The sequence below is a fragment of the Hoplias malabaricus genome, chromosome Y (assembly GCF_029633855.1).
Source record: "Hoplias malabaricus isolate fHopMal1 chromosome Y, fHopMal1.hap1, whole genome shotgun sequence".
NCBI classification, from domain to species: Eukaryota; Metazoa; Chordata; class Actinopteri; order Characiformes; family Erythrinidae; genus Hoplias; species Hoplias malabaricus.
The window spans coordinates 64,404,532-64,429,511 of record NC_089820.1 but is presented as its reverse complement, the minus strand read 5'-3'; the positions used below and the strand labels follow the sequence as shown (position 1 = coordinate 64,429,511).

The 24,980-nt window shown below is 44.8% G+C and overlaps 1 protein-coding gene across 7 annotated transcripts in view; it reads right to left on the bottom strand.

Annotated features, from left to right (window-relative positions):
• Window positions 1-7,639: 7,639 nt before the first annotated feature.
• LOC136679164 (elastin-like) overlaps window positions 7,640-24,980 on the bottom strand; it is an 84,895-nt gene continuing 67,554 nt past the window's right edge. For 6 of the 7 annotated variants that reach the window (XM_066657518.1, XM_066657520.1, XM_066657519.1 and 3 more), the window contains 21 exons: window positions 24,083-24,139; window positions 23,635-23,667; window positions 23,096-23,203; window positions 22,344-22,376; window positions 21,891-21,938; window positions 21,707-21,739; window positions 21,369-21,491; window positions 21,244-21,285; window positions 20,426-20,467; window positions 19,301-19,321; window positions 18,330-18,353; window positions 17,112-17,147; window positions 16,894-16,926; window positions 16,747-16,818; window positions 16,583-16,624; window positions 16,437-16,493; window positions 15,411-15,443; window positions 13,677-13,724; window positions 11,676-11,708; window positions 10,481-10,534; window positions 7,640-9,705 (listed from right to left, as the gene is read on the bottom strand). In XM_066657518.1, the coding sequence (XP_066513615.1) occupies window positions 9,659-9,705; window positions 10,481-10,534; window positions 11,676-11,708; window positions 13,677-13,724; window positions 15,411-15,443; window positions 16,437-16,493; window positions 16,583-16,624; window positions 16,747-16,818; window positions 16,894-16,926; window positions 17,112-17,147; window positions 18,330-18,353; window positions 19,301-19,321; window positions 20,426-20,467; window positions 21,244-21,285; window positions 21,369-21,491; window positions 21,707-21,739; window positions 21,891-21,938; window positions 22,344-22,376; window positions 23,096-23,203; window positions 23,635-23,667; window positions 24,083-24,139 (1,019 nt within the window). In that variant the 3' untranslated portion in view covers window positions 7,640-9,658. The remainder of the gene's footprint in view (window positions 9,706-10,480; window positions 10,535-11,675; window positions 11,709-13,676; window positions 13,725-15,410; window positions 15,444-16,436; window positions 16,494-16,582; window positions 16,625-16,746; window positions 16,819-16,893; window positions 16,927-17,111; window positions 17,148-18,329; window positions 18,354-19,300; window positions 19,322-20,425; window positions 20,468-21,243; window positions 21,286-21,368; window positions 21,492-21,706; window positions 21,740-21,890; window positions 21,939-22,343; window positions 22,377-23,095; window positions 23,204-23,634; window positions 23,668-24,082; window positions 24,140-24,980) is intronic. The other variant, XM_066657521.1, reaches the window with a different exon arrangement.

The following is a 24,980-nucleotide window of genomic DNA, read 5'->3' as shown; positions in this document are numbered from 1 at the left end:
CTGTCTGTGAGGAGTATGGTGTGTTCTCCCTGTGTCTGTGTGGGTTTCCTCCGGGTGACTGTCTGTGAGGAGTGTGGTGTGTTCTCCCTGTGTCTGCGTGGGTTTCCTCCGGGTGACTGTCTCTGAGGAGTGTGGTGTGTTCTCCCTGTGTCTGCGTGGGTTTCCTCCGGGTGACTGTCTGTGAGGAGTGTGGTGTGTTCTCCCTGTGTCTGCGTGGGTTTCCTCCGGGTGACTGTCTCTGAGGAGTGTGGTGTGTTCTCCCTGTGTCTGTGTGGGTTTCCTCCGGGTGACTGTCTCTGAGGAGTGTGGTGTGTTCTCCCTGTGTCTGTGTGGGTTTCCTCCGGGTGACTGTCTGTGAGGAGTGTGGTGTGTTCTCCCTGTGTCTGCGTGGGTTTCCTCCGGGTGACTGTCTCTGAGGAGTGTGGTGTGTTCTCCCTGTGTCTGCGTGGGTTTCTTCCGGGTTACTGTCTCTGAGGAGTGTGGTGTGTTCTCCCTGTGTCTGTGTGGGTTTCCTCCGGGTGACTGTCTCTGAGGAGTGTGGTGTGTTCTCCCTGTGTCTGTGTGGGTTTCCTCCGGGTGACTGTCTGTGAGGAGTGTGGTGTGTTCTCCCTGTGTCTGCGTGGGTTTCCTCCGGGTGACTGTCTGTGAGGAGTGTGGTGTGTTCTCTCTGTATCTGCATGGGTTTCCTCTGGGTGACTGTCTTTGAGGGGTGATGTGTTCTCCCTGTGTCTGCGTGGGTTTCCTCTGGGTGACTGTCTGTGAGGAGTGTGGTGCGTTCTCTCTGTGTCTTCGTGGGTTTCCTCCGGGTGACTGTTTGTGAGGAGTGTGGTGTGTTCTCCCTGTGTCTGCGTGGGTTTCCTCCGGGTGACTGTCTCTGAGGAGTGTGGTGTGTTCTCCCTGTGTCTGTGTGGGTTTCCTCCGGGTGACTGTCTGTGAGGAGTGTGGTGTGTTCTCCCTGTGTCTGTGTGGGTTTCCTCCGGGTGACTGTCTGTGAGGAGTGTGGTGTGTTCTCCCTGTGTCTGCGTGGGTTTCCTCCGGGTGACTGTCTGTGAGGAGTGTGGTGTGTTTTCTCTGTATCTGCATGGGTTTCCTCTGGGTGACTGTCTTTGAGGGGTGATGTGTTCTCCCTGTGTCTGCGTGGGTTTCCTCTGGGTGACTGTCTGTGAGGAGTGTGGTGCGTTCTCTCTGTGTCTTCGTAGGTTTCCTCCGGGTGACTGTTTGTGAGGAGTGTGGTGTGTTCTCCCTGTGTCTGCGTGGGTTTCCTCCGGGTGACTGTCTCTGAGGAGTGTGGTGTGTTCTCCCTGTGTCTGTGTGGGTTTCCTCCGGGTGACTGTCTGTGAGGAGTGTGGTGTGTTCTCCCTGTGTCTGCGTGGGTTTCCTCCGGGTGACTGTCTGTGAGGAGTATGGTGTGTTCTCCCTGTGTCTGTGTGGGTTTCCTCCGGGTGACTGTCTGTGAGGAGTGTGGTGTGTTCTCCCTGTGTCTGCGTGGGTTTCCTCCGGGTGACTGTCTCTGAGGAGTGTGGTGTGTTCTCCCTGTGTCTGCGTGGGTTTCCTCCGGGTGACTGTCTGTGAGGAGTGTGGTGTGTTCTCCCTGTGTCTGCGTGGGTTTCCTCCGGGTGACTGTCTCTGAGGAGTGTGGTGTGTTCTCCCTGTGTCTGCGTGGGTTTCCTCCGGGTTACTGTCTCTGAGGAGTGTGGTGTGTTCTCCCTGTGTCTGCGTGGGTTTCCTCCGGGTGACTGTCTGTGAGGAGTGTGGTGTGTTCTCCCTGTGTCTGCGTGGGTTTCCTCCGGGTGACTGTCTCTGAGGAGTGTGGTGTGTTCTCCCTGTGTCTGTGTGGGCTTCCTCCGGGTGACTGTCTCTGAGGAGTGTGGTGTGTTCTCCCTGTGTCTGTGTGGGTTTCCTCCGGGTGACTGTCTGTGAGGAGTGTGGCATGTTCTCCCTGTGTCTGCGTGGGTTTCCTCCGGGTGACTGTCTCTGAGGAGTGTGGTGTGTTCTCCCTGTGTCTGCGTGGGTTTCCTCCGGGTCACTGTCTGTGAGGAGTGTGGTGTGTTCTCCCTGTGTCTGCGTGGGTTTCCTCCGGGTGACTGTCTCTGAGGAGTGTGGTGTGTTCTCCCTGTGTCTGCGTGGGTTTCCTCCGGGTGACTGTCTGTGAGGAGTGTGGTGTGTTCTCCCTGTGTCTGCGTGGGTTTCCTCCGGGTGACTGTCTGTGAGGAGTATGGTGTGTTCTCCCTGTGTCTGTGTGGGTTTCCTCCGGGTGACTGTCTGTGAGGAGTGTGGTGTGTTCTCCCTGTGTCTGCGTGGGTTTCCTCCGGGTGACTGTCTCTGAGGAGTGTGGTGTGTTCTCCCTGTGTCTGCGTGGGTTTCCTCCGGGTGACTGTCTGTGAGGAGTGTGGTGTGTTCTCCCTGTGTCTGCGTGGGTTTCCTCCGGGTGACTGTCTCTGAGGAGTGTGGTGTGTTCTCCCTGTGTCTGTGTGGGTTTCCTCCGGGTGACTGTCTCTGAGGAGTGTGGTGTGTTCTCCCTGTGTCTGTGTGGGTTTCCTCCGGGTGACTGTCTGTGAGGAGTGTGGTGTGTTCTCCCTGTGTCTGCGTGGGTTTCCTCCGGGTGACTGTCTCTGAGGAGTGTGGTGTGTTCTCCCTGTGTCTGCGTGGGTTTCTTCCGGGTTACTGTCTCTGAGGAGTGTGGTGTGTTCTCCCTGTGTCTGTGTGGGTTTCCTCCGGGTGACTGTCTCTGAGGAGTGTGGTGTGTTCTCCCTGTGTCTGTGTGGGTTTCCTCCGGGTGACTGTCTGTGAGGAGTGTGGTGTGTTCTCCCTGTGTCTGCGTGGGTTTCCTCCGGGTGACTGTCTGTGAGGAGTGTGGTGTGTTCTCTCTGTATCTGCATGGGTTTCCTCTGGGTGACTGTCTTTGAGGGGTGATGTGTTCTCCCTGTGTCTGCGTGGGTTTCCTCTGGGTGACTGTCTGTGAGGAGTGTGGTGCGTTCTCTCTGTGTCTTCGTGGGTTTCCTCCGGGTGACTGTTTGTGAGGAGTGTGGTGTGTTCTCCCTGTGTCTGCGTGGGTTTCCTCCGGGTGACTGTCTCTGAGGAGTGTGGTGTGTTCTCCCTGTGTCTGTGTGGGTTTCCTCCGGGTGACTGTCTGTGAGGAGTGTGGTGTGTTCTCCCTGTGTCTGTGTGGGTTTCCTCCGGGTGACTGTCTGTGAGGAGTGTGGTGTGTTCTCCCTGTGTCTGCGTGGGTTTCCTCCGGGTGACTGTCTGTGAGGAGTGTGGTGTGTTTTCTCTGTATCTGCATGGGTTTCCTCTGGGTGACTGTCTTTGAGGGGTGATGTGTTCTCCCTGTGTCTGCGTGGGTTTCCTCTGGGTGACTGTCTGTGAGGAGTGTGGTGCGTTCTCTCTGTGTCTTCGTAGGTTTCCTCCGGGTGACTGTTTGTGAGGAGTGTGGTGTGTTCTCCCTGTGTCTGCGTGGGTTTCCTCCGGGTGACTGTCTCTGAGGAGTGTGGTGTGTTCTCCCTGTGTCTGTGTGGGTTTCCTCCGGGTGACTGTCTGTGAGGAGTGTGGTGTGTTCTCCCTGTGTCTGCGTGGGTTTCCTCCGGGTGACTGTCTGTGAGGAGTATGGTGTGTTCTCCCTGTGTCTGTGTGGGTTTCCTCCGGGTGACTGTCTGTGAGGAGTGTGGTGTGTTCTCCCTGTGTCTGCGTGGGTTTCCTCCGGGTGACTGTCTCTGAGGAGTGTGGTGTGTTCTCCCTGTGTCTGCGTGGGTTTCCTCCGGGTGACTGTCTGTGAGGAGTGTGGTGTGTTCTCCCTGTGTCTGCGTGGGTTTCCTCCGGGTGACTGTCTCTGAGGAGTGTGGTGTGTTCTCCCTGTGTCTGCGTGGGTTTCCTCCGGGTTACTGTCTCTGAGGAGTGTGGTGTGTTCTCCCTGTGTCTGCGTGGGTTTCCTCCGGGTGACTGTCTGTGAGGAGTGTGGTGTGTTCTCCCTGTGTCTGCGTGGGTTTCCTCCGGGTGACTGTCTCTGAGGAGTGTGGTGTGTTCTCCCTGTGTCTGTGTGGGTTTCCTCCGGGTGACTGTCTCTGAGGAGTGTGGTGTGTTCTCCCTGTGTCTGTGTGGGTTTCCTCCGGGTGACTGTCTGTGAGGAGTGTGGTGTGTTCTCCCTGTGTCTGCGTGGGTTTCCTCCGGGTGACTGTCTCTGAGGAGTGTGGTGTGTTCTCCCTGTGTCTGCGTGGGTTTCTTCCGGGTTACTGTCTCTGAGGAGTGTGGTGTGTTCTCCCTGTGTCTGTGTGGGTTTCCTCCGGGTGACTGTCTCTGAGGAGTGTGGTGTGTTCTCCCTGTGTCTGTGTGGGTTTCCTCCGGGTGACTGTCTGTGAGGAGTGTGGTGTGTTCTCCCTGTGTCTGCGTGGGTTTCCTCCGGGTGACTGTCTGTGAGGAGTGTGGTGTGTTCTCTCTGTATCTGCATGGGTTTCCTCTGGGTGACTGTCTTTGAGGGGTGATGTGTTCTCCCTGTGTCTGCGTGGGTTTCCTCTGGGTGACTGTCTGTGAGGAGTGTGGTGCGTTCTCTCTGTGTCTTCGTGGGTTTCCTCCGGGTGACTGTTTGTGAGGAGTGTGGTGTGTTCTCCCTGTGTCTGCGTGGGTTTCCTCCGGGTGACTGTCTCTGAGGAGTGTGGTGTGTTCTCCCTGTGTCTGTGTGGGTTTCCTCCGGGTGACTGTCTGTGAGGAGTGTGGTGTGTTCTCCCTGTGTCTGTGTGGGTTTCCTCCGGGTGACTGTCTGTGAGGAGTGTGGTGTGTTCTCCCTGTGTCTGCGTGGGTTTCCTCCGGGTGACTGTCTGTGAGGAGTGTGGTGTGTTTTCTCTGTATCTGCATGGGTTTCCTCTGGGTGACTGTCTTTGAGGGGTGATGTGTTCTCCCTGTGTCTGCGTGGGTTTCCTCTGGGTGACTGTCTGTGAGGAGTGTGGTGCGTTCTCTCTGTGTCTTCGTAGGTTTCCTCCGGGTGACTGTTTGTGAGGAGTGTGGTGTGTTCTCCCTGTGTCTGCGTGGGTTTCCTCCGGGTGACTGTCTCTGAGGAGTGTGGTGTGTTCTCCCTGTGTCTGTGTGGGTTTCCTCCGGGTGACTGTCTGTGAGGAGTGTGGTGTGTTCTCCCTGTGTCTGCGTGGGTTTCCTCCGGGTGACTGTCTGTGAGGAGTATGGTGTGTTCTCCCTGTGTCTGTGTGGGTTTCCTCCGGGTGACTGTCTGTGAGGAGTGTGGTGTGTTCTCCCTGTGTCTGCGTGGGTTTCCTCCGGGTGACTGTCTCTGAGGAGTGTGGTGTGTTCTCCCTGTGTCTGCGTGGGTTTCCTCCGGGTGACTGTCTGTGAGGAGTGTGGTGTGTTCTCCCTGTGTCTGCGTGGGTTTCCTCCGGGTGACTGTCTCTGAGGAGTGTGGTGTGTTCTCCCTGTGTCTGCGTGGGTTTCCTCCGGGTTACTGTCTCTGAGGAGTGTGGTGTGTTCTCCCTGTGTCTGTGTGGGTTTCCTCCGGGTGACAGTCTCTGAGGAGTGTGGTGTGTTCTCCCTGTGTCTGTGTTGGTTTCCTCCGGGTGACTGTCTGTGAGGAGTGTGGTGTGTTCTCCCTGTGTCTGCGTGGGTTTCCTCCGGGTGACTGTCTCTGAGGAGTGTGGTGTGTTCTCCCTGTGTCTGCGTGGGTTTCCTCCGGGTTACTGTCTCTGAGGAGTGTGGTGTGTTCTCCCTGTGTCTGTGTGGGTTTCCTCCGGGTGACTGTCTCTGAGGAGTGTGGTGTGTTCTCCCTGTGTCTGTGTGGGTTTCCTCCGGGTGACTGTCTGTGAGGAGTGTGGTGTGTTCTCCCTGTGTCTGCATGGGTTTCCTCCGGGTGACTGTCTGTGAGGAGTGTGGTGTGTTCTCTCTGTATCTGCATGGGTTTCCTCTGGGTGACTGTCTTTGAGGGGTGATGTGTTCTCCCTGTGTCTGCGTGGGTTTCCTCCGGGTGACTGTCTGTGAGGAGTATGGTGTGTTCTCCCTGTGTCTGTGTGGGTTTCCTCCGGGTGACTGTCTGTGAGGAGTGTGGTGTGTTCTCCCTGTGTCTGCGTGGGTTTCCTCCGGGTGACTGTCTCTGAGGAGTGTGGTGTGTTCTCCCTGTGTCTGCGTGGGTTTCCTCCGGGTGACTGTCTGTGAGGAGTGTGGTGTGTTCTCCCTGTGTCTGCGTGGGTTTCCTCCGGGTGACTGTCTCTGAGGAGTGTGGTGTGTTCTCCCTGTGTCTGCGTGGGTTTCCTCCGGGTTACTGTCTCTGAGGAGTGTGGTGTGTTCTCCCTGTGTCTGTGTGGGTTTCCTCCGGGTGACTGTCTCTGAGGAGTGTGGTGTGTTCTCCCTGTGTCTGTGTGGGTTTCCTCCGGGTGACTGTCTGTGAGGAGTGTGGTGTGTTCTCCCTGTGTCTGCGTGGGTTTCCTCCGGGTGACTGTCTCTGAGGAGTGTGGTGTGTTCTCCCTGTGTCTGCGTGGGTTTCCTCTGGGTGACTGTCTCTGAGGAGTGTGGTGTGTTCTCCCTGTGTCTGTGTGGGTTTCCTCCGGGTGACTGTCTCTGAGGAGTGTGGTGTGTTCTCCCTGTGTCTGTGTGGGTTTCCTCCGGGTGACTGTCTGTGAGGAGTGTGGTGTGTTCTCCCTGTGTCTGCGTGGGTTTCCTCCGGGTGACTGTCTGTGAGGAGTGTGGTGTGTTCTCTCTGTATCTGCATGGGTTTCCTCTGGGTGACTGTCTTTGAGGGGTGATGTGTTCTCCCTGTGTCTGCGTGGGTTTCCTCTGGGTGACTGTCTGTGAGGAGTGTGGTGCGTTCTCTCTGTGTCTTCGTGGGTTTCCTCTGGGTGACTGTCTGTGAGGAGTGTGGTGTGTTCTCCCTGTGTCTGCGTGGGTTTCCTCCGGGTGACTGTCTGTGAGGAGTATGGTGTGTTCTCCCTGTGTCTGTGTGGGTTTCCTCTGGGTGACTGTCTGTGAGGAGTGTGGTGTGTTCTCCCTGTGTCTGTGTGGGTTTCCTCCGGGTGACTGTCTGTGAGGAGTATGGTGTGTTCTCCCTGTGTCTGTGTTGGTTTCCTCTGGGTGACTGTCTGTGAGGAGTGTGGTGTGTTCTCCCTGTGTCTGCGTGGGTTTCCTCTGGGTGCTCTGGTTTCTACGGTCCAAAAACACACGCTGGTAGGTGGATTGGTGACTCAAAAGTGTCCAATGATTCCAGGTAGTTTCCGGACCCACTGCGACCCTGAACTGGATAAGTGGTTACAGATAATGAATGTTTATTGTTATTTTGCATATCTTGTATTGTTGAAACATTTCTATTTGTATTTGTGTACGTTGTCATGTGTGAGATGTTTTATGTTGCACCTTGATCCTGGAGAAACATTGTTTAATTTCACTGTGTACTGTAAAATTTACATCTGTAGAATGAGGAAATCCACTTGACTTGACTGATCTGGGCAGTTTGCCTTCTCCTGTTTAGTGGTGTTGTGTAAACAGCTGTTCATAAAGAAGTGGTGGCTTGGCCTCAGTTTCATGGGAGACTTATTGATTGTGGAAATTGCAAATACTTATGGAAAAACAGCTAAAATATTCCAGGTTTAGAATTCCTTTTTTCTACATAAAGAAAATGAAAACAAAGTAAAAACAAGGTTGTATTTATTTTACAGACATTTTTTATTTAGTTTTCACTGAAGCAGTTAAAAAGCCGGGTTTTCTCCGGGAAAAAGTCAAATGTGCATTGTGGAAAAAGTGCAGTACCCCCACCCCCTTCTATTAAATAAGATGGAAATCCCACGGCACATAGAGACATTGTAAGACCTGGTCAGGCTCGCGGGCAGGTCTCATACAGCACCAGGCAGAAAGAGCTCAGTTAGTGTCGTGTTCTGATGAACTCTAAACAGTACGGTTTACCAGTGCCGTGGAACAACAGGATTTACTGAGGACACACTCAATGGATAATGGAACGGTAATACATCGGCTAGTGAGGCTTTACTAAGAGAAGCTCAGTCAAATAAATCAAAAACACTCATACACATTAACAACAGCACACTTCAGGGTTCTCACACACACACACACACAAACACACACAGCTCTCGCTCTCACACACAGCTCACATCTTAAAAAAAAAAAATCTTATACAGTATTACAAACTTCCACAGTGACTAAAATGCAAAAGCTACTGAAAGCAAAATAACAACAAAGAACAATAGTTGTTGTCATAACATGTGTACACTCTCGGTAATAATGTAGAACAAAGTCAAGTTCAAATGGTGCAGACACAACAGCAACAACAAAGCAAATTAACCTGTTGTTTAATGATCCCATGTACGTTATGCAGAGATATATAAGAGTTAATTCAGACAGTTAACACAGACATTCCAGATCGAGCCTTGGGAGCATCGTGTCCCTGGCTTTAGGGGACGACAGACATTTATGTTTTCCAGGATCAGCATTAGTTACTGTATTCCCAACCTCCCTACACACACAGACATGCACACACACACACACACACACACACACACACACACAGTCTCAGACAACAGCTTCACTGATTTTCCAATTTAAAAAAGCTGACAGCATGTTCTGAACATTTCTAGGAGTCGAATTTCAGGATAATCCCCTTGCATTTCCATTTCTGTTGCTTTTAATATTCTGACCTATTTTTAACATAAGGCTGTCCTAAAAAATGTACAACAAATTGACTAATAGAAATTGTACAAAATAACTTGGAATAAAATGCATTATCACATTTACATCAACGTCTATTTAAAGTTAAGAATGTAAATGTTTTTTTTTTACGTATGAAACCCATGAAGGGTCAAAGAAGTTCTACTCATTTCCTGTTTTTAAAACTTTTCCTTCCCTCAACTGTATTTTCTTCTGATGAAGTATAACAACAAACAAACAAACAAAAAAAAACCCTGCTAACTCTCAGCATGTTACACCAAATTTCATCTGTAAAACAAAAATTTCAAAAATTCAGTGGCACCTTACTGGTCAACGTTGGTGTAGCATGCTAAACGCTAGCCCGGATTTTTTTTCCAATGGCACCTCAACAGTGGAAACAAAATGGAGAGAGGAGTGAAACACCCCTTTAATCAAAATCAATACATTTGGGTCATTGGAGAAACTAGGGTGTCCCAGCTTTTGTGTAAGACGTGTGTCAGGTCAGAATCGCACTAATCAGCACCTGTTCTCTGGGATTTCCTTTGGGAGAATTGTTCACTCAACTCTTCACATACTGTTAACATAATCAGGGCTGGTTCTACAAAATATACCAGCAGAGTTGGATAATCTGAACTTCCATAAAACACCTTGCCTTAAGAGTAAAACAACTTTAGTAAATCTTTGGTCATTGGTCGGCCCTCGGTCTCCAGAGGGAAATATCCTGGACTTGGACAGATATTTTAATACAGATTACACAATAGCACAATAAACTACGGCAGCCAGTTTCTCCAAATCAAAAAATAAAAAACAGCAACAGGTTGGAATGTGTCACGAGATCAACTGCAGTTGTGATCTCCATCCTCACACATCCTCTCTTTTTCTTTGGGATAGTTAAATATATTTCCTGTAAGTATAAAACATATTTGTACATGGTGGGATTTCTTTGCATATCAAATGTACATTCTAGATCATGCAGTAGCACCATTGTTTCTTGAGGTCACTTCACATCTCAAGAGATTGCTCATTTTCTTCTCCTGCCGCAGTATTTGCCTTGGCATCCCGCAGCACCTGCGGAAAAACACAACAGTAAAAACCTGCATTAGGACATGAGGTAACATTCTTATTACAGGCTTAAAAACTGAGTTATTACACGGTTCTACTGCGTTTATACTGAATGACTGACAGCTCTTATTGTACCTATAGTCTATGTTCAATTCTTCTTGGTCCTTGTGGTCTATACATAACCTTCGAATGGAGTTGTATACATTATATGTCCAAACCCACTTCTAATGAGAGAGTTTAGTTTTTTTACAGCACAGATATGCTCCCAAGGAAAGTACTGCCATATGTTTAACTCGGAAGCAGCTGCACATGAATCTAAGTTCTCCACCAATAGCTAAAGACATTCCGTGGAGTGATCAGGCTCCATCCATTACTTTTGGGAGATGCTGGTGGTGCAGAAGTAATCAGCAATGGCACTCAGGCTAATGTTTTGTGGCAGCATGCCACCAAATTCTCACAAAGGGATTTTAAGTACCAGGTTGACATACTTCAATTCAGAAGAAAAATTAAAAGAAATATGTTTCATGTTGCATTTACAAGCACAGCCTGTTTAATTGTAAGGGAAGGAAAGGTTTGTAAAATGGAGGTGAGTGCAGAGACACTGTAGTGTAAAAACAGGACAGGAGAAAAGAGAGAGGTGATTATGGGGGGGGGGTGTGGGGGGGATTAGTGCAAGCTCTGTTACAGACACTCGCTGGAAAATAACCGTGCAGCCACCAGTGACTTCTCAAAGACATGCCAGGCTTAGTGACAGCACCGTGTTTGATCCCCTACGTTGTACCTCTGTAGGCTCCACCCAGGAATCCCTGCATTGCTCCGTATTTTGCAGCTTTAGCTGAAAGAAAGAGAAAAACAATTTCACTTGTATCCTTCAGTGCTTATAAAATGTCACGAGATCCCAAAGAAAAACCCCTGAATAGGGCTTTATTCTGAAACAGTGGATACATTTAGAGGAGAGAGGAAACTTTTATGAAGAACATTTGCAAAGTAACATAAAGCTTGTCACACACCGGTTGCGCCACACACTACAACACACCACGCAGCATTTTGATAATACTAGTGCTATTAAATTAAAGCCATTTCAAGACCACAAGTAGATCATATGACTGGAAATTTACACAGAGAATGGCGGTCAGGATTTGGTATACAAATACTAAGGCCAAGTTTCCTCAGCTAACGTTACTAGCCTAGCCTTGTACAGCTTGATCTCTCAGCTCCAAAACAGCCAGTGTGTGAAGAGGTGGGCATAGCTGCTCGAGATGAGGGTGGGTACATGAGCTTTGCCTGACGTAAACAAGGACTACTGACGTGCAGACTGACCAATTAAATATTTACAGAGAAGGATATCGACCAATAACGTTAGCTCTACAGTCAGACCGTCCAATCAGAAGATTTTAGGCTACTTCACCACGCCCCCTTCTCACTCAAGCGAACCAATCGGAGTAGGGGAGGGCGGGACTAGTTTGTGAACGAAACTTCTCGAAGTTATATGTAAGCTCTAGAAAAACAAAACCCCGGACGTTTGTGAAATTCCGCCCGGATTTTTTTTTAAGTCTAAAAAAGAGGACATGTCCGGGTAAAATAGGACGTCTGGTAACTAGTTTATTTGCTCTCCCTGCCTTTTCACTTTCACCTGCTTTATGTCCCCCCATGACTGAACAAGTGTTGCATGATCTCCACAGAATATACAGACCAACACAATGGCTTTCATGATGCTAGACACTGTCTCATCCAACATCAGGACCAGACCTCAGTAATGTGAAAGCAAACTTTGGACCTACAGAGTATTTCAAGTAATTCAGACCTGAAAGACGCTGGGGCATTTGTAAGACCACGTGGCATGACACTTCTCCCTTTGGCCAAACACCTGGCTTTATCAAACATGCAACACTATGCAAATATTGAGATAAAAAAAATCATCCAGTGCTTGGAAAGCTGCTGAACTTGAGCATAGAGAATGAAAAGAGGTTGTGTACCTTGCTGCGGAGTCAGCCCTGCTCCATATCCTCCTGAAACACAAAGAAACAACATCGTCTTTTAGAAATTACTGTAACGAAATACAGTTGACATAGAAATGAAATGCGTGAATGAATAACGTTAGCAAAATTAACTGAGTCCATGTCAAAGGTAAAACCCTAGTAATGTCAAATCAGAAGGCGATGCTCCAATGGAAGCTTCATTAAAAGTCTCAGGGACATTTGATACAAGGCCTGCTACTTTCACAGAGTCTGACCGTGAACACGAATGTGAATTGAGAATGTTAATGATTCCTCTTCGGTGACTTTCACAGCATCTTTCAGGAACGTCACGAAAGCGTTTGCAATCAAACAAATTGCAATCAAACTCTCAAAGCTTGATTTTCGAGACAGAATCACGGAAAAGGATTACGGATTACGATTTTATGTAGATCTGTGTTTGTTGAGTTTTAGAGCTGTGACTGTGATACGTGGAGTGAGTTCATGTTGTTTGTGAATTGTGTTGAAATTCCAAAAACAGAAAATCAAATATTTTAATATTTGATCGATTTTATTTTTGTTCCTTGTCCTATTTTTTTGTTTGTTTTTTTTAAATGCGTAAAACAGTGTCATTGGTTTCCCCAAGTACACAAACCACCCTTTGATTTAAAAGACATTGTAAGTTATACAGCTGTATGTTGTGGACGTTCTTCAAAATAATTACTAAACATCATTGTCTTTAAACTTAGTGAAGGTTTATTTTTTATTATATTCTTCCTGTAGATAAGGATCTGTACCCATTTGTTTATTTTGTTTGACCCAGAAAGCCACTGAACTTGAGGAAATACACAATAGCAAATGATGAACCGCATCAGACTGAAGTAAGAGTAGAGTTTCACATTAAAGCAAGCAGAGTCTGTTCTATACACACTTTGCATAATATTTGCACATATTTGAGTTTGGATATGATATTATACAGCACACAGCAAACCAAAGGCCAAAGCCCCAGACAATCCAGCCATTCATTCAAACATGCCTCCATCAGTTCACATGATCATCAGTGTCCTCTTTCTGGTCAGAGCTTTTGGGTGACATCATTTTCACAAGTGGTAAAATACAACAAATATAAGGTGGGTTAGACACAGAAGTCCCACTGATATCTGTAGGTTTAATGTTTTTTTTTCTGCATATCTCTGTTTCTCCCCATTCGTCTGTTCCTCCCTGGTTATCCACCGATTATTAGCTTTCATTTCACCAATCTGTAGACACACCGTGTATAAGACAAAAGACAGTTGATTAAACCTCAGAAAATCTGCCTTTTTAAAGATGACTTCAGCAACTAAAGTCTGCTTTGCCTCTTTTAGGCCAGAGCCTATTTCTCACGTCTCCCAATGAAAAATGGCCCTGGCATGTTTTCACTGGGCTCCACTGGCACTGATTTATGCTGCACGCTCATGTCCTCTAGGGTCAGCAGATACAAAAGCAAATTAAATCCTGGAACCTATAGAATAAGAGTGAGGCTACCCTCAAATAAACCTGGTCTATGAGTGAAGCAAACAGCAAGCAGTGAACCATAGATTGCACCTCACTCTGGAATAGATTAGAAATAGAAGGTTATCCAGAATAGAAAGGTTAAGGGTTCTGAGAGGTTCCTCGTAGCCCTCCCAGGGACTGTCCTTATCAGAAGCCCAAACCAACGCAACTGGCTCCCCACACCATGAAGGAGCAGCAGCTCTACTTCTCTCAACCAATCATGGAACGTAACCCCAGGAGCCTGCTAGAGAGAACTCATTTCAACCGCAAGTATCCATGGTCTTGTTCTTTCAGTGCTTGCTCCTCAGTCCTCAAAGTGATGGGGGGTGTAAAGACCAGTAAACTGAGGGCAGTGGTATGGTATAATGCAGAAAATGTAAAACGTCCATTCAGATTATTGTTAATAGGTACAACCACCCCAGTTGGTCAATCCAGAGACCCTGTGCCCAAGGTCCTCTCTTCAAAAGAAAACCCAGTTGATGTTCTTACCTGGATAAGCCTGGGGGGATCCTCCATAACCTCCTGGAGCAACGCCTCCTGTGTGGGAGAGATTTATTTCTCAGAACTAAAAAGCAATAAGGTTTCTCAGGAGCCTAAGTGCTGTCTTGGCTCGGCGACCCTGCGCAGCATGTGTGGACTTGAAAAGAGCTTAAAGAACCAGTGCTGCTCTTAGACGAACCAGTTGGAGCACTTTCTGAGAACATACAAGGCCCTGTTCTGTCTTGCAGAATGCTGTTTACAAGACAATGGTGCGACACTCTGCTTCAGGAGTCAGTTTACTGTTTTTGATCCCGATGCTGATATTTGAAGATTAGGCAGGAAATAAATGGGAAAACACTGGCCGTGTGATGAAGGAATACGGCTCTGTGTCTGTGCTACAATTCTTATAATTGGGCTCTGTTTGAGGGGTATTAAGCTGTCCAGAGTTGCTGTGTGCTTTTTGGCGGCTGAATAGCAGTCGAATCCTCACAGGAATGGTTCAATATCTAGGCCTGTCACAGTAGCCATTTTTGTTGTTGATATATGTCTTAGAATGAATGACTATAAACAATTTTATTGTCATTTTAAGACAATAAAAATTTGCTATACAACTAACACAAACAAATCCACACAATGGCTCCAGAACAGAGAGCTGAGAGACAACCAGAGCGAACAGAACAGAGGGAGTCATTTTATAGCAACTGTTGACAAGTATTAAAAATGACAATTGTCATTTTATTCAAAAAAGAATATCTAAAAAAGAAGTAGAGCTAAATTGTACTGGTCGCTGTATTCGTTATGAGCTCCATCAGGAAAAAGCACGTGATGGATTTGTTCTCTTCTTGGGGATAATATTGTTTCCATAAGTGTGTGTGAGTGTGTTTACGTGATTTAAATACAGGGATTTCAATGTTGAACGCTGTGAACAGAGCACTTCTGGGAATAAAATTACAATTGTCATTTTTATTACTACACAACAGTTTCCATGAAATGACAAAGGAGCTAAGAATGTTAGAATATTGAAATATTTTACACCTACAATGCTATTAAACATATTTACAGAACTAATACAATGTGAGATGTTTGTGCTGCATTTAAAACATTTAGAGCATGAACGTGCTCCACTCTAATGCTCAGTTACCTCCATCCTAATGCCTTTATCTCATTCAATCTCATAGTTCTACAGGGTGGGTCTCTTTAACGGTTGAATAAACACTTTATGGCATCACTCCAAAGTGTACACCAGGCTGAGTCTCGGGCAGATGTGCCGCTACACTGTTCTGGAGTCAGTAGAACTACCCTCAGACATCCTTCAGTTACTTCAACGTGAACCATTACACACAGAGAGAGCTTAAAATCCATAGAACAGCACTGAGAGAAGCAAAAAAGAAAGTGGCTAATGTAGTTAATGCAGTGTGTGAGTCAGAAGTGTGTAAAGCACCCAGTGTTGGGCTCTGGAGTTCCTCTGGGATGAAATGGAGTGGTGTTTATGATCCAGAACTAATGACCAGCACCAGCACATGAGCTCCTTGATGACTTTGTGGCTTAAATGCCACATCAAATCAAATCAGTAACGCAATGTTCGGGCATCTAGTTTAAAACCTTTCCAGAAGACATAGGCAATACAGGCTGTTTCTGGAGTAAAGGGATACAAAGTACTTACTAATCCCCATCATTTCATAGGTAATGTTGGATTATTAGGTGCCACAAACATTTGGCCACTCTTCTAATCAGTGTTCTCACCTTGTTGAAATCCTGTGCCCAAGGAGCCGTATCCTGCATCAGAGAGAGCACAGAGAATCACAGACTGCACTTAAGACACCCGTTTTTTAACTTACAAAAGTTCTTCCTCTGATCAAAGATGCTTTATCTGTCCCTCACATCTCCTGGGAGTCTCACTGTGTATAAATCTGTGACTGAGTTTAGCAGAAATGCCGTTAGAATTGAAGACTCTAACGGTAATATCCTTCCGCTGGGAGTCCATATCCTGTCATTTCCCCTTCCTCGACCACGGCTGAAGGCTGCGTTTGAGTTTGTCCAGCTACTAAACCCAGTACATGAGTCAAATTCAAACAGAATAAGTGTTGCAGGAGAGAGTGAGTCAGTGTATTTATACCCAGATTACAACTGCTGGACCTCTAAAGATCTAGGGGAATCCTTCCCCTCTGTGAAATTAACCCCAGGATATACAAACCGTGTGTGTGAATACTAAATCATATTCTGTGTTTATGCCGAAGCTGAGAGGTGCTCCAGGAGGTGATCAAGAGCAACTCCAGGGAAATAAACTTAAAATTTAAAGGAAATAATCTTGAAGGTCATGTCATGTTTTCTAGTTTTTGTAGCGTTGTTGATGTGAAACATCTTTTTCTGCAAAATCACTGTCAGAGTATCTGTTTAGATAAAACTACAAGGAAACAACAGTGAAACTGCACATTTAACACATCCATGGCAGTGAACCACACACACACACACACACACACACACTCGGAGCAGTGGGCAGCCAGCCACCTCAGCACCAGGGGAGGTCAGAACAGCAGAGTGGCCATGTTTAATAAGGGTTTAGAGTTACATACACATCCAGGCCACTAGGTGTCACTATAAAAGCTCTTTTGGGTTAGATTTTTGTGCTCTTCAGCTATAGTTATAAGTTGTGGGCTATACGTTTTATTTGCAGGTAACATATACAACAGCAACAGGACTTTCACTGCTGGAGGGTTCTGGAGACTCTGCTCACCTCTGTGTTTAGTCTAAAGAAGGTCAAACTTGTACCTGGTTTGGGAGGTTTTCCACCGGCTCCAATGCCAACACCTGTGGGATACCTTCCATCTGGAACACACCAAACACACTCCTGTTTTCTCTGGGATGTGCAAGAACATCAGGAATGTTTAATGTGAACTGGTGTACAGGTGAATTACCTGCTCCAACTCCTCCTACTCCAGTACCTACTCCTCCCACACCTGACAAAGAGAACAGGAAATAATCTGTTTAGAATCTTCTGAAATTTTTATGTTGAACCATGAATATTTTTGTCACAATTAAAGAAACAATGCCTCAAAACCCTCACAAACTCCACACCTACCTGGTGCTTTAAGAGGTTTGGCTCCTGGTAGAACTCCAGTTCCGGTTCCTGTTGGAAGTCTACCATAAGGAGCTGAAAAAAATAAAGACACGTCAATTAATGTGGTCTTGGAACAAAAATAATCTATGGTTTATTACTAATACGTACAGTATCCTGTGTAAGGAAGTCCACCACTGGGAACTGTGGAAATAAAGGGTAATGGGGATTTAAACTGAAGGAAGTTTAAATAAATATTTGATCTACCACCACCTCATTTTTAAAAGCAGAACAAAGTCAATGAAAGCAGAGGTGGGCAAAGAAATAAAATATAAAACATTTTATGTACAAAAGAAAAAACCTCTATTAAATAGAAGTACAATGCTTACCGATTCCTCCGGTCTTAGGAGGTTTCACAAAAGCACCTGAAGCAAGAAACAAAAATAAAAAATAATACACTTACAAAATTAAAATAATAAACATATAACAAGAATTAACTCGAAGCACACTGAGGGACAACCCGGTCTCACACTCACTCTGATATAGTCACATATACAGGGGACTGTAATTCGTGACATAGTCGCATATTTTCCACATTTTATGCGACAATATCACAATCATAAGTGAATGGGTAATTACCATAGAAACACTATGTGACAGTAACAGGAAACTCTTCCTCATTACAGTCATTACTGATATAACATAGAAAAAGGCATAATGCGAATTACAGATCATAGGTTCTTATTCCAACAAAGACATACAATATTTTATTATAATATTTCTCCTAAACAATGTTTATTATTGGTGTCCTACTTTAGCTTTAACTCTAACGAGAACATTTCTTTCACTTAACGTTATTTTGAGTAATTTTCAAAAGGTTAATACTGAAAAGGACATTTCTCTAACCGTTATTTGCTTCGACATTTTAGAAAATAATGAATTATTATCGTTATATTTTCCGTAAATAAAAAAAAGACCGTGGTATTAACGGATGATAATGACGTCATAATGAGGAGGAGTTGTCGTGTGACTGTCACATAACACGGGGCACGGATATGACGGTTTTTATGGTAATTACCTATTCACTTTTAATTGTGATATTGTCACATAAAATGTCGAAAATATGCGACTATGTCACGAATTGCAGTGACTATATCACGAGTAGGTGTGAGACCCGGTTGTGAGGGAACACTATGCTGTATATTTAGTGGCAGCTCAGCGAATTACACCATTAAAAAAAAAAAATAAATAAATAAATACAAGCTTAGCAAAAACTGGAACACAGTGACCTCTAGTGGACAGAAATACCCTAACATGACTGCGTTAATATTTAATTCATATTTCAGTCAGTTTACCTCTTATTTATATCCTTAGCCTTCGTTTATTATTATTATTATTATTATTTTAATTACAGTCCAGCCTGGAGTCTCACTCTTTTCCTAACGCTTTATCTGCTTATTTTAAGCAAAGCACTAGCCCAAGCCATGAAATGTAAAACTACACATAGTAGTACATCTCTATACTATGATTTCCAGACAAACCTACACAGAAACACATGCACGATCTTGTGCAGCAAAGGATAAATATAGTATAAACACTCAGCTTACCACCCGGCTGAACGACCCCACCAACTGTGGAGAGAAAGAGATGGAGCACAATTTTAACCACTGCATTAAAACAGAGACTAATATTCCTAACAGCACACAACATTCATTCATTCATTCATTCATTCATTCATTCAGTCATTCATTATCTGTAACCGCTTATCCAGTTCAGGGTCTCGGCAGCACACAACAAACAAGTTTATTTAATGTAAGGGCTTAACACTAGGCTGCACAGGTCCTGTGAAAAAAAAAAATTAATAAATATTATTTAAAAAAAAAAGTTATATTAATTTTTATGGCCCTGTGAAGGACTGGCGTCCCCTCCAGGGTGTATTCCCGCCTTGCGCCCGATGATTCCAGGTAGGCTCTGGACCCCCCGTGACCCTAAATTGGATAAGCGGTTACAGATAATGGATGGATGGATGGAATTTTTATGGACCCCTGAAGTTTGTCAGCAGTTGTATAATCTTGAATAAAGTATTTATTATAAAACATAATTGTCCTATAGTAGCGTGTATGACATGTAAACCCTATGATCTGAAGATCTACATCATTTCAATAAAACCTTATCTCTCACCAATTCTCTCATTTGTAGAGAATTAGTAATGAAATTAATTAGAGAGCAGATTATTTCCAGTGCACCAACTGAACCCATGCATGTTTTACCTCCATGATAAAAGAATAAAATGCACTGGGGTGCTCCAGATGCAGCTGCACGTGAGTTTGCTGAGTGTTGGCAGGAGGAGTATTAAACTCCTAGCACTGGATTACATTTTTTAGTGGACTGACGGAGCAACATAAGCAACAGACATTGCTATTGTCCGTGTGCCCTCGGTGTGTGTGTGTGTGTGTGTGTGTGTGTGTGTGTGCGTGCGTGCACGTGTGTGTGTGTGTGTGATGTTTTAAATCTAGATCATTCCAAATGGCACAGATTAAATCATCTGGGAGGAATTAAGTTTGAGTTAAACTCATACCTGGAGCTACACCAGTGGCACCTGCAGAGAAAAGCAGAACATTACAATATTATAAAATGTAAACATAAAGCAAGGGGATATACAGGCCTGGATGCCAGGCTGAGTTTTAAACCAATGGTTTGGCAAAAAATCTCATACTCCACCATCATTGTATACCACCAACACACATTGCAGCCCATCAGGCCACGACAGGTTCAGTGCCCAAATGACTCTACTTTAGTTTCCGTACTTTAGCACTGGGCTAAAAGGCTAACGCCGTCTAAAGAGTAATCAGTCCCTCAGATCTTTAAATATGTACCTGAAGCGTTTAGATATGGTTTGAGTGGTTTGAGAGAAGATATTTCTTACAGAAATGTGTCGTTCTGTGGTTGATTACTGTTAGCCTTTTAGCTCAAGGGCTAAACTAAAGAAGACCACGTCTGAGGTGAAGAGAGAGCCCTGTGTTGTACATTTCTCACCAAACCTTTTTAGCATTAATATTTATTTTATTTACATATTTGGACCTTTATCTATAAAACATTAGCAATCCATTACACATTATTTGATCAGAGAATGAGCTAAAAGAGCGTTGAGTGCATTTCAGGCAGAAGGAGCTACAGGGATAGTGGAAAATGGAAACCAGAAACAGACGCACAGGTGAAATTATAGCACTTTCTTTTACTTTCCCCTGACTTGGTTGGTTCTAGGTCATTCTAACGTCAACCTAAACTCCAAAGGACATTCTGAAGCTAAGAACTGGGTATTCGTTACCCATTTTGCTTCAGTTTGAAGCATCTTCTCTTCTGGGATGTCTTTGGACTAGAAGTTTACACATTTCTGTGAGAATCTGATGGCATTTAGCCATAAGAGCATTAGTGAGATCAGGTTCTGATGGATGGTAAATGTAAGGTGCGTCGTCTATACAGAGAGCGCAGAGGAATTAAAGATGAATTCACTAAAGGGTCCTAATACTGTCTCACCTCCTTCTCAGAATCCCAGAAACATATTCCCAGTTACTTTGACCACTGTCTGATTTGGTACTCAGTCAGTATCTAGAACCTGGGGTCTGTAAAAGAAAGCGTTCGGAAAGATGATGTAGTGTTTATGCAGAGGAACAGTGAGTGGAGCATGCAGTGCAGATCTTACTGGACTCAGGGGCCTTGCCCGTTGAGACAATAGCTGTCGGCCCTGCCAAGAAACAACAGGTTCCACCTTCAACTCTAAACAGTTAAAGGAACACAGCACAGAGGTGACCAGAGCTTTGTGGCCTTTGGTGGCGCTGCCAGGACAGGGTGGTGCTTTTGCGGTCAACAGGCTACAGGGACTGGCATTAGCTTACATTTTGCTCAGAAGAAACAGCAGAGGGCATAGCAAGCTAGCGTACAGCTGTCATACGAGAACCATTTTGTTCTTTCCTTAAAGAACCTTCTGGAAAACACTTTTTGGAATGAAAAATGTAAGCATTAAAAGTGTACATGATTTTTGGAGCCAGCCAATTTGATCAGTTAATGGAAAGGCACGCCCAAACATCCTTTTACATCCCTAGTGGACACTCAGTGAAGTGCAACCATTTCCATACACATCTCACATCTAAGCAATAAAGACAAACATTACGTTTACGTTTACGTAGTAAAATGCTTCAGATTGTCTTTGGAAAGAAATATATATCTTTTTTAACATTCTGAGAAATGTAAATATTTCATTAATTTAATACGATTTATGAAGAAGCAGCACGATTTAATTAAGAAGCTTTAACTGATGACGTTAACTAAATAACCGACAAAGGATATGTATATTTTTACTCTGACTCGAATTCAACCACCACACACAAACCCAGCCCTCGCGCATAAAACATGTTTACAAATAATTGAAAACCATTTTCAATCTTTACTGAGGGTCCATCAAAGCTTTCCCTACCCCAGCAGAGGTGTGGCTCAAGGAGCAGTGAGGGAGGAGAACCTTACCTGGAACAACAGTTCCATCTGGAGCAAGAGCGCCTTCCTTGGCTGTGGAAGGATGCAGCGGTTAACGAGAGAGTAGCAGAGCAATGAAGCAGGAATCAAAGATTCAACATCAGCATTTCACTTACCTGGTTTTCTAGGTAACAAAGGCACTCCGGTCCCACCCGGGACAAGCCCGGTACCGTCCGGAACACCTGCAGTGGCTCCAGGAGCCTCAATCCCTGTCCCAGTTACACCAGAACCTGGAATATCTGACACAAGAAACACAAACACCAGGCATGAGTCCTACTGAAACAGCTAAATAATTTTAATAAAATAAAAATAATAACCACAACATTATTATTCTACATGTCAATACACATATGATTATTACTGTGGTTTACACTTTACACGTGCTGTTAATTACATCATTCTGTAAACAGCAGTGTGTACATGGTGTTTTGTTGGTAAGTCAGGGCTCTCTTACTGTATTTTGGAGGTTTGACTCCAGCTGGATAAACTGCAAATATTTAAACACATCAAAATTCATACAAGTCACTTTTTTTATTATTAAATATTAATAGAAAATATCAAGATATTGTGAAACTGCATTGTGAGATTATCTGAGACTTCGTAAACTTTAAGTAACAACAGTGGAAATGGACATTTACCCGTGCCAGCTCCAGCGATCTGATCTCCTCCTGGAACAGTCCCTGGCCCTGAGGATGAGTTCAGGAGTGAGATCTTGGCTTATGTTAATAATCATCCTGTAGATCTGATCTAGGTGTGTTTGGGATCTAGTCGCTCTAAACTACATCTACTGGCCACTTTATTGAGAACATCTCAGGGGTAAGACTTAGTGATGTCAGATACCTAACATCTATTTAATTTACAGCCTCCACCGTTTGCTTTTATTACAGCTTCCACTCGTTTCAGAAAACTTCATTTCAGTTCTTCAAAGAGCGCTGACCGCTGTTCTCCCACACTCCAAACTTCAGTCTTAGAATTGGTTACATTTCTGTACTTCTTCCAGTTAAAATGGCTGCGTAAAACACCCAGGTTTGATAGTTATATTAATTGAAATAAGGTTTTAAAATGTCGTGTACACTGATGGTGTAACCTACCATATTTGGGCGGCTTAACTCCACCTGGATATCCTGAAACAGAAAGAAACTCATATTGCTTTTAACTCTTCCTTAAAATATGAGGAATTGTGTCAATCAAATCAGGGTATCTCTAGCTCCTGGGACCCGCCCTGGGGCTCCACCCGCTCCTCCAAAAACTCCAGAACCATGAACAGTTCCTACACCTCCTGGAACCGATGTAAAGACGAGGGAGTAACCGCCACGCCAGGAAAAGCACCAGAAATCACATTCATACTTTAACTTTGAAATCAAGAATGGAATTCTGGGGTTAAATATCGATCAATGTATGGAGTCAGGATTAATGACTGAAGTGATGGGAGTTAATCACAATGACTGTAATGTTAATAACAGCTGATATAACACAACTGGACATCACTGAACATCGTAACACGTTTGGAGGACAATGCTAATGGCCTATGTTTAGTTACATTGGCTGGACTAAAGCTGGGTCACCAAGTGACCAACGATGAACGAACAACAAAACGAACCCCAGACTACAGTATTTAAAGTGTATTCTGTGATCTAAACCACAGGGTCTTTTTATCTTTTAATTACCTCCTACTTTCTCAGCTCCACTAACCACAAAGGGGCATGTGTAGTTCTCTAGTTACAGACTGGAGTCGACTGGTTGCTCCGCATACTTTATCCCCTTACACCCTGTCCTTCGGTGCTCAGGAGCTCCACAGAGCAGGTATGGTTTCAGTGGGTAATAAAACATTATTAGTGTTTACCTCCTGCCAGTGGTATTCCAGCACCAGGAACTGCCCCAGGAATTGCACCAGGAACTGCACCAGGAACTGCCCCAGGAACTGCCCCAGGAACGCCATAACCACCAGGACCTGAAGAGTGTTAAAGTGTTTTTAAAGTGTTAAAATGCATTAGAGAACAATGTGGGTCATATTTAATGGTTTATTTAATTGGGAATTAGTCATAGATCTAAAGAATGGCCTGCTTTGATATGAATTATTTGAATTTGCTAAAGAGAAGAGTAAATCATTAATCATACAAAAAAATCCAAAAAGACATTAAACAAATTGTTACACAGCCGTTTAACTGATAATTTAATTACTGCAATTACAATCAGTATAAATTCGTACCATTAATATATAATATTGTACAGTCGGAATAGTATAGAACAGTACAGTATAGAACAGTAAGGATCTAGTATATATATATATATATATAGCGAATACATTTCCACTATTGTGTGCCTAGAGTTTTGCCATTATGCTGTTGCTAAGTTCGACTCATCTTTACTTTTTAAACGTACCATATTTAAGTGCCTTAGCACCAGCAGGATATCCTACAAGGAGACATCACAAACAACATCAACAACAATCAACCATCATTCAAATATATATATATATTAAAAATATCTTCACAAATTTAATAATAATAATAATAATAATAATAATAGACTTAATATTTTATGAAAATAATATACATATAATGTAGGATAATTAATACCGCAACATTTTTTTACCAGGTTTAAAGTTTGAATTTGTACTGTTTATTTACTCATTAATTAATTTATTCATTCATCTTCTGATACTGCTTCATTGATTAATTACTGCTTTTTAATTTATAATATATATGCAATTATTAGCTTAATAAATGGCAGTATAAATCCTGGAACAGCTGGAACACACAGCATCACAGTGGAATCCGGAGACACTTTAAAGTGGTTCCACTAATCTTTGGACATATATCGAACTTACCTCCGGCCCCTGGCACTACGCCCAGATTTCCGTATCCTGGAACCACACCTGCCCCACCTACAACATACAACACACCACAGGTTACACCCGTCATACTGCTCAGAACTCATTTCTTCAACTTCAAACTTTAGAGTGTAATACAATGTAAATCCTTGAGCAGTTGCACATCCTTGAGCCTAAACTCAATAAGCTCAATGCCAAGTGTCAGCTATAGGACTAACTGTTTTTACTAAGGTGTGGCCACAAAATAATGGATTGTGGTGAGGAATTCATATATTCATTCATTCATTCATTCATTCATTCATCCATTATCTGTAACCGCTTATCCAATTCAGGGTCACAGTGGGTCCAGAGCCTACCTCTGGCGCCAGTCCTTCACAGGGCAACACAGACACACACACACATTCACTCACACACTCACACCTACGGACACTTTTGAGTCGCCAATCCACCTACCAATGTGTGTTTTTGGATTGTGGGAGGAAACCGGAGCACCCGGAGGAAACCCACGCAGACACAGAGAGAACACACCACATTTCTCACAGACAGTCACCCGGAGGAAACCCACGCAGACACAGAGAGAACACACCACACTCCTCACAGACAGTCACCCGGAAGAAACCCATGCAGACACAGAGAGAACACACCACACTCCTCACAGACAGTCACCCGGAGGAAACCCACACAGACACAGACAAAACACACCACACTCCTCACAGACAGTCACCCGGAGGAAACCCACGCAGACACAGGGAGAACACCACACTCCTCACAGACAGTCACCCGGAGGAAACCCACGCAGACACAGAGAGAACACCACACTCCTCACAGACAGTCACCCGGGGGAAACCCACGCAGACACAGGGAGAACACATCACACTCCTCACAGACAGTCACC